Source organism: Coregonus lavaretus (genome assembly GCF_964263955.1).
Source record: "Coregonus lavaretus genome assembly, contig: HAP1_SCAFFOLD_1242, whole genome shotgun sequence".
NCBI classification, from domain to species: Eukaryota; Metazoa; Chordata; class Actinopteri; order Salmoniformes; family Salmonidae; genus Coregonus; species Coregonus lavaretus.
Window position 1 is genome coordinate 99,502 of NW_028157793.1, and position 16,358 is coordinate 115,859.

The 16,358-nt window shown below is 45.4% G+C and overlaps 1 protein-coding gene across 1 annotated transcript; it reads right to left on the reverse strand.

The window, feature by feature from the left end:
- Positions 1 to 16: 16 nt before the first annotated feature.
- LOC311124923 (uncharacterized protein) lies at positions 17 to 15,894 on the reverse strand (the record flags this gene model as incomplete). The annotated part of the gene is made up of 3 exons (XM_084199019.1): positions 17 to 1,308; positions 1,582 to 1,683; positions 15,642 to 15,894. Coding segments are annotated over 3 exons (1,647 nt in total), but the record flags the coding sequence as incomplete, so codon positions are not given.
- Between the last annotated feature and the right edge of the window lie 464 nt (positions 15,895 to 16,358).

Below are 16,358 nucleotides of genomic sequence, written 5' to 3' on the forward strand. Positions count from 1 at the left end.
GGTCTCTCTCTGTAGTCAGGGTGTTGTTTCTGGTCTCTAGCTGGTCTCTCTCTTTGGTCAGAGTGTTGGATCTGGTCTGTAGCTGGTCTCTCTCTTTGGTCAGAGTGTTGTTTCTGGTCTGTAGCTGGTCTCTCTCTTTGGTCAGAGTGTTGGATCTGGTCTGTAGCTGGTCTCTCTCTTTGGTCAGAGTGTTGGATCTGGTCTGTAGCTGGTCTCTCTCTTTGGTCAGAGTATTGTAACTGATCTGTAGCTGGTCTCTCTCTTTGGTCAGGGTGTTGTAACTGATCTGCAACTGGTCTCTCTCTTTGGTCAGGGTGTTGTATCTGGTCTGTAGATGGTCTCTCTCTTTGGTCAGGGTGTTGTATCTGGTCTGTTGCTGGTCTCTGTCTGCAGTCAGGGTGTTGTGTCTGGTCTGTTGCTGGTCTCTTTCTTCGGTCAGGGTGTTGGAACTGATCTGCAACTGGTCTCTCTCTTTGGTCAGGGTGTTGTAACTGATCTGCAACTGGTCTCTCTCTTTGGTCAGGGTGTTGTATCTGGTCTGTAGCTGGCCACTCTCTTTGGTCAGAGTGTTGGAACTGATCTGCAACTGGTCTCTCTCTTTGGTCAGGGTGTTGTAACTGATCTGCAACTGGTCTCTCTCTTTGGTCAGGGTGTTGTATCTGGTCTGTAGCTGGTCTCTCACTTTGGTCAGGGTGTTATAGCTGGTCTGTAGCTGGTCTCTCTCTTTGGTCAAGGTGTTATAGCTGGTCTGTAACTGGTCTCTCTCTGTAGTCAGGGTGTTGTTTCTGGTCTGTAGCTGGTCTCTCTCTTTGGTCAGGGTGTTGTAACTGGTCTGCAGCTGGTCTCTCTCTTTGGTCAAGGTGTTATAGCTGGTCTGTAACTGGTCTCTCTCTGTAGTCAGGGTGTTGTTTCTGGTCTGTAGATGGTCTCTCTCTTTGGTCAGAGTGTTGGATCTGGTCTGTAGCTGGTCTCTTTCTTTGGTCAGAGTTTTGTAACTGGTCTGTAGCTGGTCTCTCTCTTTGGTCAGGGTGTTGTAGCTGGTCTGTAGCTGGTCTCTCTCTTTGGTCAGGGTGTTGTAGCTTGTCTGTAACTGGTCTCTCTCTTTGGACAGGGTGTTGTAACTGGTCTGTAGCTGGTCTCTCTCTTTGGTCAGGGTGTTGTAACTGGTCTGTAACTGGTCTCTCTCTGTAGTCAGGGTGTTGTTGCTGGTCTGTAGCTGGTCTCTCTCTTCAGTCAGGTTGTTGCCGCTGGTCTGTAACTGGTCTCTCTCTTTGGTCAGGGTGTTGGATCTGGTTAATTGGTTTCGCTCTGTGAAATAATACCATCAACGACCAAGGTAACAGTGGAAAAGTTAATCTATCATTACCAGGGTTGGGTTCAATTGCATTTCAATTCCAGTCTATTCAGGAAGTACACTAGAATTCCAAGTCCAATATTTTTCAATGAGGACAATGTGGAATTGGAATTGGAATTTGGTGTACTTTCTGAATTGAATTGAATGGAGTTGAAATGGAATTGATCCCTGGTCATAACACCACTGATGATAAAGAGAAAGTTTGATTGAGAACATATCAAACTCACGGTAGAGCAACAGGCCTATGATCCCAGCCAATAGGAGAACACACAGCAGCCCCAGACTCACTGCAGCAGCTCCAGAGTATCTCTTCCACCACTGATAAAACACTGAAGCACAAATTATTACCATAAGAACTTGCTCTCTATCAGCATTGTATTTGCATCGACTTTTGTGTCCATTTGCTCTTTGAAGCACCGAGGAAAAAACACAAACTTGACATGGGACAGAACACCAGAACTGAGTTCCAGCACCTCACACTTTATACTGCTTGACTTCCAGAACCTCTTATAGAACACTGGCTTAAACATATTGCAGAGTTCAGGCACCCAAAATGAGTACTGGCACCTATTTCAGTCCAAATCAAATCAAATTTTCATTTTTCACATGCTTCATGAACAACAGGTGCAGACTAAAAGTGAAATGCTGACTTATGGGTCCTTTTCCAACAATGCAGAGTAAAAATAAAAAAAACACACTGTGAATAACGAATAACATGAACAAGTAGAAATAACATGGATATATACAGTGAGTACCAGTACAGAGTTCATGTGCACGGATACGAGGTCATCAGAAAGTGACTTTTTTCACATTTTGTTGTGTTACAGTCTAAATAAATAGAAATATGTCACTGGCCTGGTCTGGAGTTACGTTTTTAGAAATGTTTACAAATTAATAAAAAATGAAAAGCTGAAATGTCTCGAGTCAATAAGTATTCAACCCCTTTGTTATGGCAAGCCTTAATACGTTCAGGAGTAAAAAGTTGTTTAACAAGTCACATAATACGTTGCATGGACTCAATCTGTGTGCAATAGTAGTGATTTTTGAATGACTACCTCATCTCTGTACCCCACACCTACAATTATCTGTAAGGTCCCTCCTCAGTTGAGCAGTGAATTTCAAACACAGATTCAACCACAAAGACCAGGGTGGTGTTCCAATGCCTCGCAAAGAAGGGCACCTATTGGTAGATGGGTAAACTAAAAAAAACAGAGCTGTACAGAATAAAAATATTCCTAAACATGTTTGCAACAAGGCACTTGTAGTGTCTGAACAATTTACAATTTTGCTGACGTTTGCAAATGGTCTTAGAAGATGTTGACTCAGCTTGAGGAAGCATCTGGAGAGCATTTCTATAGGGGCACCCTAAAACAGAGGAAGTCTGTTAGGTGGAGTCCTGGGATTGGTCTGTAGGGGAAAACACCCATATCAGGTTACATAGGATATATATACTATGGTTTGGGACAAAGGAGGGGAGAATAACACATTAGAGATTGGGGCCGGTTGTTCTCCAGATGTCTGCAGGAGTCTGTAAATTGGCGCTGAGATCTTCAATGTAATAAATAATTATAATCGAGGACAGTGTCAGCGGATTTCTTGTTCTCACATCATCTCAGCATCGTTTTCTCGACACTACACACTAAAGTAATAATGCAAAACATGTGGCAAAGCAATTAAAATTTTGTCCTCAATACAAAGTGTTATGTTTGGGGCAAATCCAATACAGCACATTACTGAGTACTACTCTCCATAGTTTTTCAGGAAAAAAAAGAAACTGACTGGATTTAAACACAGGCAAAATCATAGACGAAAACCTGGTTCAGTCTGCTTTCCACCAGACACTTGGAGATGAATTCACCATTCAACAAGACAATAACCTAAAACACAAGGCCACACGAAGTTTGCAGAGTTACAGTTTACTTAAATCTGCTTGAAAATATATGGCAAGACTTGAAAATTGTTTTCTAGCAATGATCAACAACGAATTTGACAGATGAAAAGAATAAATGGGCAGATATTGTACAATCCAGGTGTGTAAAAGCTCTTAGAGACTTACCCAGAGACTCACAGCTGTAATCGCTGCCAAAGGTGATTCTAACATGTATTGTCTCAGGGGTGTGAATACATATGTAAATTAGATATTTCATTTTCAAAAAAATTGCTAAAATGTCTTACATGTTTGCACTGCATCATTATGGGGTATTGTGGGTAGATTTTGTCCATTTTGAATACCAGTGTTGTAGTACTCATCCGGTCTCGAGACAACACAGTGTCTCGTGCTTGGCTCGATGTTGGATACATTTGTACTTTTGGTCTTGACTCTGTCTTGGACAGTGAGGACTCGTACTTTTCTTCCTGAGACCAGCATAAAACCGCTTCGCCAGGCCAAATACAGTGGGGAGAACAAGTATTTGATACACTGCCGATTTTGCAGGTATTCCTACTTACAAAGCATGTAGAGGTCTGTAATTTTTATCATAGGTACACTTCAAATCCAGAAATCCAGAAAATCACATTGTATGATTTTTAAGTAATTAATTTGCATTTTATTGCATGACATAAGTATTTGATACAAAAGAAAAGCAGACCTTAATATTTGGTACAGAAACCTTTGTTTGCAATTACAGAGATCATACGTTTCCTGTAGGTCTTGACCAGGTTCGCACACACTGCAGCAGGGATTTTGGCCCACTCCTCCATACAGACCTTCTCCAGATCCTTCAGGTTTCAGGGCTGTCGCTGGGCAATACGGACTTTCAGCTCCCTCCAAAGATGTTCGATTGGGTTCAGGTCTGGAGACTGGCTAGGCCACTCCAGGACCTTGAGATGCTTCTTACGGAGCCACTCCTTAGTTGCCCTGGCTGTGTGTTTCGGGTCGTTGTCATGCTGGTAGACCCAGCCACGACCCATCTTCAATGCTCTTACTGAGGGAAGGAGGTTGTTGGCCAAGATCTCGCGATACATGGCCCCATCCATCCTCCCCTCAATACGGTGCAGTCGTCCTGTCCCCTTGGCAGAAAAGCATCCCCAAAGAATGATGTTTCCACCTCCATGCTTCACAGTTGGGATGGTGTTCTTGGGGTTGTACTCATCCTTCTTCTTCCTCCAAACACGGTGAGTGGAATTTAGACCAAAAAGCTCTATTTTTGTCTCATCAGACCACATGACCTTCTCCCATTCCTCCTCTGGATCATCCAGATGGTCATTGGCAAACTTCAGACAGGCCTGGACATGTGCTGGCTTGAGCAGGGGGACCTTGCGTGCGCTGCAGGATTTTAATCCATGACGGCGTAGTGTGTTACTAATGGGTTTCTTTGAGACTGTGGTCCCAGCTCTCTTCAGGTCATTGACCAGGTCCTGCCGTGTAGTTCTGGGCTGATCCCTCACCTTCCTCATGATCATTGATGCCCCACGAGGTGAGATCTTGCATGGAGCCCCAGACCGAGGGTGATTGATGGTCATCTTGAACTTTTCCATTTTCTAATAATTGCGCCAACAGTTGTTGCCTTCTCACCAAGCTGCTTGCCTATTCTCCTGTAGCCCATCCCAGCCTTGTGCAGGTCTACAATTTAATCCCTGATGTCCTTACACAGCTCTCTGGTCTTGGCCATTGTGGAGAGGTTGGAGTCTGCTTGATTGAGTCTGTGGACAGGTGTCTTTTATACAGGAAACAAGTTCAAACAGGTGCAGTTAATACAGGTAATGAGTGGAGAACAGGAGGGCTTCTTAAAGAAAAACTAACAGGTCTGTGAGAGCCGGAATTCTTACTGGTTGGTAGGTGATTAAATACTTATGTCATGCAATAAAATGCAAATTAATTACTTAAAAATCATAAAATGAGATTTTCTGGATTTTTGTTTTAGATTCTGTCTCTCACAGTTGCAGTGTACCTATGATAAAAATTACAGACCTCTACATGCTTTGTAAGTAGGAAAACCTGCAAAATCGGCAGTGTATCAAATACTTGTTCTCCCCACTGTATATACACTCCGTTCTTGATACATTAATATCTTAACAGCCTTATCTATTACAGACATGTTTGCGCAAACCTATAGGCCTTCAGTTTGTGACAGATTCGTGATTCTTAAAGGACAGCAACCGTAACCACTCATGTAAGAGACTTTTTGTAAAACACAAAGGGCCAGTGGTGTAGTGGAGGGGATACGCCCACTTTTGTTTCAGTGGTATACTCACTTTTAATCCCTACTGATGCGTATCATGGAGGTATGCGACTTATCAATTATGTAGTACAATAGAGAAATCATTCACAAAGTAGACAACACAATCGTAAAGCAAGTGAAATATATTCACACTGGGTGGGCCGTTTGGGAACTTTTGGGCACCAAAAAAAATATTGCTATCTGGTTGTAAATCACAGCTGGCCTGGTATATTGTTTGCTGACTACATTCAAGATGCACCGTTTCAATATTCTGGACAAAAACGAATAAATATAACTAAGGCTGGGTATGTCAATACAATCAAACTAGCAAGGGCAATGATCACAAGTCAGTCATAACGTCGCTAATAGGCTAGCGGATCTATTTATGTAGCAAGCAGTACTGAGGATACGAAGAGGCAGGAATCAACAATGTAAAGGTTTGCTTTAACACTGAGCAAGAGAACAACAACAAGCGAGTACAAGACATGACACTAACAATCACACACAACACGACACTGAACAGCCCAGGGCTATATAGGGGTGGTGATGAGATGATGAGGTGCCCAGGGCTATATAGGGGTGGTGAGGAGATGATGAGGTGCATGGCTATATAGGGGTGGTGATGAGATGATGAGGTGCCCAGGGCTATATTGGGGTGGTGATGAGATGATGAGGTGCCCAGGGCTATATAGGGGTGGTGATGAGATGATGAGGTGCCCAGGGCTATATAGGGGTGGTGATGAGATGATGAGGTGCCCATGGCTATATAGGGGTGGTGATGAGATGAACAGCCCAGGGCTATATAGGGGTGGTGATGAGATGATGAGGTGCCCAGGGCTATATAGGGGTGGTGATGAGATGATGAGGTGCCCAGGGCTATATAGGGGTGGTGATGAGATGGTGAGGTGCCCAGGGCTATATAGGGGTGGTGATGAGATGATGAGGTGCCCAGGGCTATATAGGGGTGGTGATGAGATGATGAGGTGCCCAGGGGCTATATAGGGGTGGTGATGAGATGATGAGGTGCCCAGGGCTATATAGGGGTGGTGATGAGATGATGAGGTGCCTAGGGCTATATAGGGGTGGTGATGAGATGATGAGGTGCCCAGGGCTATATAGGGGTGGTGATGAGATGATGAGGTGCTCAGGGCTATATAGGGGTGGTGATGAGGTGAACAGCCCAGGGCTATATAGGGGTGGTGATGAGATGATGAGGTGCCCAGGGCTATATAGGGGTGGTGATGAGATGATGAGGTGCCCAGGGCTATATAGGGGTGGTGATGAGGTGAACAGCCCAGGGCTATATAGGGGTGGTGATGAGGTGCCCAGGGCTATATAGGGGTGGTGATGAGATGGACAGCCCAGGGCTATATAGGGGTGGTGATGAGATGGACAGCCCAGGGGCTATATAGGGGTGGTGATGAGGTGATGAGCTGCAGGTGCGCTGGAGGTGATTAGGGTGCGTTGGGTTTCCATTCCTGTGTTTGCTGAGGTGGTGCGGCTCAGACCGGTGGCTGAGTAGACCGGCGAATCAGAGCGCCAGGAGGGGAGCAACGGGAGGAGACGTGACAGAGGATACTATTATGTATGCTATGGCCCCAACTGTTGATCTGTTGAAGAATTATTTGTTTTATGATAAGAATAAACATTTTCTTTTTCAATTTTACTTGAATTAAAGGTTCGTTTTTTTGTGTGTGAATATTTAGAACAAAAGACCAGGAGGATAAACAATAAAGACGTTTTTGTTCACACCCCGTTTTGCTCATATTTACCAAAGGGTGCCAATATTAGTGGAGGGAGCTGTATATATGTTTAATGTGTGTTTTATATTGTATTATACAGGGCACATTTGGAAAAGAGACCTAGGTTTCAATATGTCTTCCCTGTCAAAATAAACGTTCATAAATAAACTCCAGCTCCAGTTTTTTTTTGTGGCCCCGGGGGGGTTGTTGATAAACCTTATAGAGACGAGGAAATCATACCCCTGTCTTTTCTGGAACACCGTTATCAGGTCGCTCTTCCTCTCGCATGTAGTCCAGAAAAGATTGCAGGCATTCTGCACCCATTTATGGGGAAAATCATTTAGCAGAAGAGGGTTTGTGGAACGAGGATGCAGTCATCTAACATACATGACACTGCTTAGTGAACCACAAGATATCCTGTCCTTTTTATCAATGTGATCTAATATGTTCTATTTGACAACGTTCTTAGTTAGATTAAGTCAAATTAGATTTTTGCCTATATTGTCACTATATCTGTCAAATAACACATTAAATTGTACTTGCCAAGCTACTGTGGAATTGTAATGGTCATAATGACATTGACCAATATACTGCCAGCGTGACAAATGGAACCTCCGTTGTTTCTGGATCTCATTTTATCTGTCCGGAACTCGGGTTTCTTGTAGACAGAAGTAAATATAATTAAGAAACATCCAGTAGAATAAGAATCATCCTGAACACAGTCTGATTGGTTCTACGGGGAATTACAGCTGTAGAACTCTGGAACAATTCTGGAATACTGGAGATAAGGTGGCTGACAGTTTCGCTGTAACGGTTTTGACTTCAAAGTTATTGTTTGTTATGGATGCCAGGTAGGTTGTGCCTACCAGAGAAAATATTGATTTCTCCTTTTTTGTTTGTGAGGGAGTGAGTCCCGTCTGGTCCGTCAAGTCTACACCAATACAAAGGACTCACGTAAAAGTCAGTATGGAAATAAAACTTTTCATTAACCCTTAAAACATTGCAAATAACTTCAAAACCACTGTGTTCTTTTGCGTCGGTTGTAAAATAAATGATCACACACATAATAACGTCACAACACAATGATCTCTGGTTCCTCGAGAAAAGTCCCGTCCAGCCCGGTAAATGAGTTCAAATCTACTCAAGTGACATCAGTCGCGCAAAGTTTGTCCATTCATAAAGTGTAGCTTAAACTCAGTCTCAATCACACAATCAAAATCTCAAAGTCTTTTACCACTCAACAATAAAGGTTACCAGAACTCCCAGTAGTCTTCACCCCCAACTGAACACCATCCATCCCCTATATGACTCCATTATTGAACGGCAACTCATAACAACATCCATAACAATAGTTCCCTAAATGTATGTTGCATTTATGTTAGATTTGTAGTTTTATCATGCAATTCAATTGTATTCTGCCATGTGAATGAATTACATTATTTGAACTTGTAATATCTAATAAAAAATGTGGACAAAGCCCTAGTCATGTCTAATAGATATAGCCATGAAACAAGCCAGAGCATCCCGCTAACATTCCTAGATTGTCATTCACACGCCGTATCCAGCGGACAAGGCTCCTTTCCTATCATAGTATGACAGGGTCAACAACGTTAGGAGAATGGGCTGTATCCTCTCCCAATGTTTTTACAGCTAACACAGTGTAAACAATCGGCTTATGAAATCTCCCAGCGTGAAGGCTACTACCAGGCCATGTTGTGCAATGTGCTTTGAATGGTGAATATCTCACAGCATAGTGTGAGATGCTGCCACCATTTCAGATTGGTGACATGGTACTTAACGTACATCTTTCTCTCCACGCCCCTTCTCTCATCCACTACCCCGGCCACCAGCTCTGCACCCTCCGCTGCAACTTGCCCATGCCCCCCCCGCTTCTCCTTCACACAAATCCAGACAGCTGATGTTCTAAAAGAGCTGCAAAATCTGGACCCCTACAAATCAGCTGGGCTAGACAATCTGGACCCTTTCTTTCTAAAACTAGCTGCCGAAATTGTCGCAACCCCTATTACTAGCCTGTTCAACCTCTCTTTCGTAACGTCTGAGATCCCCAGAGATTGGAAAGCTGCCGCGGTCATCCCCCTCTTCAAAGGGGGTGACACTCTAGATCCAAACTGTTACAGACCCATATCCATCCTCCCCTGCCTTTCAAAAGTTTTTGAAAGCCAAGTCAACAAACAGATCACCAACCATTTCGAATCCCACCGTACCTTCTCCGCTATGCAATCCGGTTTCCGAGCTGGTCATGGGTGCACTTCAGCCACGCTCAAGGTCCTAAATGATATTATAACCGCGATCGATAATAGACAGTACTGTGCAGCCGTTTTCATTGACCTGGCCAAGGCTTTCGACTCTGTCAACCACCGCATTCTTATTGGCAGACTAAATAGCCTTGGTTTCTCAAATGACTGCCTCGCCTGGTTCACCAACTACTTCTCAGATAGAGTTCAATGTGTCAAATCGGAGGGCCTGTTGTCTGGACCTATGGCAGTCTCTATGGGGGTGCCACAGGGTTCAATTCTTGGGCCAACTCTTTTCTCTGTGTATATCAATGACGTCGCTCTTGCTGCTGGTGACTCTCAGATCCACCTCTACGCAGACGACACCATTTTGTATACATCTGGCCCTTCATTGGACACTGTGTTAACAAACCTCCAAACGAGCTTCAATTCCATACAACACTCCTTCAGTAGCCTCCAACTGCTCTTAAACACTAGTAAAACTAAATGCATGCTCTTCAACCGAACGCTGCTTGCACCCGCCCACCCGACTAGAATCACTACTCTAGACGGGTCTGACCTAGAGTACGTGGACAACTACAAATATCTAGGTGTCTGGTTAGACTGTAAACTCTCCTTCCAGACTCACATTAAGAATCTCCAATCCAAAGTTAAATCTAGAATCGGTTTCCTATTTCGCAACAAAGCCTCCTTCACTCATGCTGCCAAACATGCCCTCGTAAAACTGACTATCCTACCGATCCTTGACTTCGGCGATGTCATTTACAAAATAGCCTCCAACACTCTACTCAGGAAATTGGATGTTGTCTATCACAGTGCCATCCGTTTTGTCTCCAAAGCCCCATATAATACCCACCACTGTGACCTGTACGCTCTTGTTGGCTGGTCCTCACTACATATTCGTCGCCAAACCCACTGGCTCCAGGCCATCTATAAATCACTGCTAGGCAAATCCCCGCCTTATCTTAGCTCATTGGTCACCATAGCAACACCCACCCGTAGTCTGCGCTCCAGCGGGTATATCTCACTGGTCATCCCCAAAGCCAACACCTCCTTTGGCCGCAATTCCTTCCAGTTCTCTGCTGCCAATGACTGGAACAAATTGCAAAAATCTCTGAAGCTGGAGACACTTATCTCCCTCACTAACTTTAAGCATCAGTTGTCAGAGCACCTTACCGATCACTGCACCTGTACACAGCCCATCTGAAATTAGCCCGCCCAACTACCTCATCCCTATATTGTTATTTATTTTGCTCATCTGTACCCCAGTATCTCTATTTGCACATCATCTCTTGCACATCATTCCAGTGTTAAAACTAAATTGTAATTATTTTGCACTATAGCCTATTTTATTGCCTTACCTCCATAACTTGCTAAATTTGCACACTGTATATTAATTGTATTTCTGTTGTATTTTTGATTTTTGTTTTGTTTTACCCCATATGTAACTCTGTGTTGTTGTTTTTATCGCACTGCTTTGCTTTATCTTGGCCAGGTCGCAGTTGTAAATGAGAACTTGTTCTCAACTGGTTTACCTGGTTAAATAAAGGTGAAATAAATAAAATAAAAATCCGGCCCTCCTCTCCACGCCCCTCCTCTCCACAGCCCTTCCTCTCCACGCCCCTCCTCTCCACGCCCCTCCTCTCCACAGCCCCTCCTCTCCACGCCCCTCCTCTCCACCGGCCCTCCTCTCCACGCCCCGCCTCTCCACAGGCCCCGCCTCTCCACAGGCCCTCCTCTCCACGCCCCTAAAATGACATACCCAAATCTAACTGCCTGTAGCTCAGGACCTGAAGCAAGGATATGCATAGACTTTGTGGAAATGTGAAATTAATGTAGGAGAATATAACACATTAGATCTGGTAAAAGATAATACAAACAAAAAAATATGCGTTTTCTATATATGTTTTATTCCATCACTTTTTAAATGCAAGAGAAAGGCCACAATATAATATTGCAGTTTAGACGCAATTTAGATTGTGGCCACTAGATGGAGTGTGTGTGCAAAGTTTCAGATTGATCCAGTGAAGCATTGCAATACTGGACTATTTTGTATGAAGTCTGCCCAAATGTGCCGAATTGGTCAATTGATACATTTTCAAGTACATAACTATAGACAACATACAAAAATGATATGGTAAAACAAAATGTAAGTTTACAAACTCCCAGGAATGTCATACATGATGGATCATTAGCTTATACACTAACTTTCACACATCTAGATGGCCTGGCGGGGTGGGTGTGGAGCCAGACACAACAGGGGTTCAAACTGTAGAACCCAGTTCCTAGATTTGAATATAAAAATTGATTTGATCAAACAAAACTATGCTACATTTTATCTCTGGGACCCTTAGGATGACAAATCAGAGCAAGATTACTGAATGTGTCACGATCGTCGGGAACAGAGGACCAAGGCACAGCGTGGAATGCGAACATATTTATTAAATAATGATCACACGAACAAAACGATAACGTGACGTCCCTGGTTACATACACCAACCAACACGGAACAAGAAACCACACCAAATGAATGCCTAACGGCTACCTAAGTATGACTCCCAATCAGAGACAACGAGCTACAGCCGTCTCTGATTGGGAGCCACCCTGGCCAACATAGATATACAAAACCAGAACAAACACAAATGAAAACTCACCCCCTGGCTCAACATACTAGAGTCCCCAGAGCCAGGGCGTGACAGTACCCCCCCCCCAAAGGCGCGGACTCCGACCGCGCCAACCAAACACCACAGGGGAGGGACCGGGTGGGCACTCCGCCTTGGAGGCGGATCCGGCTCCGGGCATGATCCCCACTCCCTCTCTAACCCCCCAAAGTACCCCTGGTCTGGTCTGACCCTGCTGACCGGAGCTGGACTGCACACTGGTGGAGCGAATTGCTCTAGCTCCGGCGTGACGCAGCTGACCGGTGCCGAACCAGGCACCGGTGGAACAGGCACGGGCTGTGCCGTACTGACGACGCACACTACTGGCTTGGTGTGGGGAGCAGGAACAGGCCGAGCCGGGCTGACGAAACGCACCACTGACCTGGTGCGGGGAGCAGGAGCGGGCCGGACCGGGCTGACGAAGCGCACCACTGGCTTGGTGCGGGGAGCAGGAACGGGCCGAGCCGGGCTGACGAAGCGCACCACTGACTTGGTGCGGGGAGCAGGAACGGGCCGAGCTGGGCTGACGAAACGCACCACTGACTTGGTGCGGGGAGCAGGAACGGGCCGAGCTGGGCTGACGAAACGCACCACTGACTTGGTGCGGGGAGCAGGAATGGGCCGGACCGGGCTGACGACGCGCACCACTGACTTGGTGCGGGGAGCAGGAACGGGCCGGACAGGGCTGACGAAACGCACCACTGACTTGGTGCGGGGAGCAGGAATGGGCCGGACTGGGCTGGCGACGCGCACCACAGGCTTGGTGCGGGGAGCAGGAACAGGCCGGGCCGAGCTGGCGACGCGCACCGTAGACTTGGTGCGAGTGGCAGGAACAGGCCGGACCGTACTGGGAACACACACCACTGGCCCTACGCGGGGATCAGGAACAGGCCGGACCGGACTGGCAACACACCCCAGTACCTCTCGCCGTGCCTCTACATCCTCCTTCCCCCTGGTGACCAGTGACTCCCGTAACCTGGCGGCCTCCTGCTGCCCCGTCGTCCACGGCGTGAGCCCCCCCCTAAAAACATTCTGGGCGTCTCTCCTACCCGTGGACCAGGTCTCCATGTCCCTCACCAGACTTTCGCCCTTCTGCTTCCAAGTCCAGCCCTTCTCTTCCTCACCCGGCTTGACCCAGTCGAGGAGGCGAAGGAGATCTGCTAGAGATCTCCCTGGCGATGGCTCCTGGACACGCTGCTTGGTCCAGTCTTGGTGGTTTCTTCTGTCACGATCGTCGGGAACAGAGGACCAAGGCGCAGCGTGGAATGCGAACATATTTATTAAATAATGATCACACGAACAAAACGATAACATAACGTGACGTCCCTGGTTACATACACCAACCAACACGGAACAAGAAACCACACCAAATGAATGCCTAACGGGTACCTAAGTATGACTCCCAATCAGAGACAACGAGCTACAGCCGTCTCTGATTGGGAGCCACCCTGGCCAACATAGATATACAAAACCAGAACAAACACAAATGAAAACTCACACCCTGGCTCAACATACTAGAGTCCCCAGAGCCAGGGCATGACAGAATGTAAGTACCTTATTTACCTTCAGAGGTGAATGTATCAAACCAGTTGCCGTGATAAGTTTTTTGTTGTTGTGCACTCTCCTCAAACAACAGCATGGTCTTTTTTCACTGTAATAGCTACTGTAAATTGGACAGTGCAGTTAGGTTAACAATAATTTAAGCTTTCTGCCCATATAAGACATGTCTATGTCCTGGAAAGTTTGCTGTTACTTACAACAGTCATGCTAATCACTTTAGTGCACGTTAGCTCAACCGTCCCGTATACGGGACACCGATCCCATAGAGGTGAACGCTAACACACACTGAAGAATCAGTCTTAAATTTACGATGACGTTGCAAGTGAAGATATTGCCCTCCCCTTAAATCCAAGGTAACTTCTGACCTGCTCTGTGGGTACTAAGTGGTCATCATCCAACCCTGGCTATAATATGTAGACCTATAGTCTACCTACCATACCTGGTCTGATACCTGGAGCTATGTTGTAGAGACATTATATAGCATGCCTACCTGCAACAGGTGAGTAGACACTATTCAACCAGATAGAGTCGTGGGGTAAGCAGTGGGGTCAAGCCCAACACTTACAAACCCTCCAGTGTATTAGTCCTCATAGTGTTAGCTGGGACAGAAGCCTGCACACCCTGTGTCTCTCCAGGAACAGAGTTGGTGACCAACGCCCTACATGCCATGACAGGTCAGGAAAGCCTGATCCCTACTAACCCTAGTATAGGCAGCCCTACTATACTTAATAGCACAGATAGAGTCTCTTGTTATTGTGGTGTTGGCCATTAGACCATATAAATGCAGTGTTGATCTGGACCTGAGCTCCAGAGTTCCTGTTTAACACCTTAAATATGCATCACCCATCTAGCTAGCTATTTGTAGCTAATGCTAGCTATTCGTAGCTAGCTAGTCTAGCGTTATCTAAACAATCGCCAGCTGCATCGCATTCACATTTTTTTTTTACTTACTAACTATCCAATCTATCTATCTATCTATCTATCTATCTATCTATCTATCTATCTATCTATCTATCTATCTATCTATCTATCTATCTATCTATCTATCTATCTATCTATCTATCTATCTATCTATCTATCTATCTATCTATCTATCTATCTATCTATCTATCTATCTATCTATCTATCTATCTATCTATCTATCTATCTATCTATCTATCTATCTATCTATTGCGAGTTATTTTAATCTATGCTGTCTCAGTGAGAAGAGTTATTCAGAGATATGTGTTAGAATGTATGTCTGCATCTTTCTCAGAGGTTTTAGAGCGGCGATATCATTCACACCATTTGAAACTCTGGCGGTCCACTTCCTTTTAAACTTTAACTGAGACTCTGATATCATGTTGCCACCAGCAGCAGGATCAACAGTAGATAGCTTAATGCAAGACGGTGAACTCACAAAGAATAACTGCTGTCTCCTGTGTGACATTGACACCAGAGAGAATAGTTATTCAGAGATGACTCTGTCTTTCTACGGTCTACATTTACTCTCACTTCCTCTTCCTCATTCTCTATCTACATCAAAACAAGCTGGCGGACAATAACTGCACTGCACACTACTCTAACATCTCCCTGTTTATCAGAGGACTGTATGGTGTCACAGAAGTGTAGAAGTGTGAATGGGTGTGACTACAGCTCTGTGTGGGAGTCACTAAATACAGAAGTGTGAATGGGTGTGACAACAGCTCTGTGTGGGAGTCAGCGTGTCACATGCTTCTTACTGGAAAAAAGGCAAATGACTTACTGGAAATTGCATGTTGATCAATTGCATAAGACTCCCATTGACCCCCACATATCTGGATGGTTAACATTACCATTTGTGGCAGTGTGTATTGACCTCAGAACACCAGTTCACCACCTCAGAACACCAGTTCACCACCTCAGAACACCAGTTCACCACCTCAGGACACCAGTTGACCACCGGTTCACCACTTCAGGACACCAGTTGACCACCTCAGAACACCAGTTCACCACCTCAGAACACCAGTTCACCACCTCAGAACACCGGTTCACCACTTCAGGACACCAGTTGACCACCTCAGGACACCAGTTGACCACCTCAGGACACCAGTTGACCACCTCAGGACACCAGTTCACCACCTCAGGACACCAGTTGACCACCTCAGGACACCAGTTCACCACCTCAGGACACCGGTTCACCATTGTTAGTTATTGATCCTGTCATCAGATAATGAACAGTTAGTTATTGATCCTGTCATCAGATAGTGGACAGTAGTTATTGATCCTGTCATCAGATAGTGGACAGTTAGTTATTGATCCTGTCATCAGATAGTGGACAGTTAGTTATTTATCCTGTCATCAGATAGTGAACAGATATTTATTTATCCTGTCATCAAATAGTCGACAGTTAGTTATTTATCCGACCTTAATGACCTCTCAATGAGTGTGTGTCTTCTCCTCTCCTCTCCTCTCCTCTCCTCTCCTCTCCTCTCCTCTCCTCTCCTCTCCTCTCCTCTCCTCTCCTCTCCTCTCCTCTCCTCTCCTCTCCTCTCCTCTCCTCTCCTCTCCTCTCCTCTCCTCTCCTCTCCCTCTCTCTTTCTCCCTCTCCTCTTCTTTCTTTCTCCCAATATCTGTCAGCTCTCTCTCTCTTTCTGCCTCTATCTCCT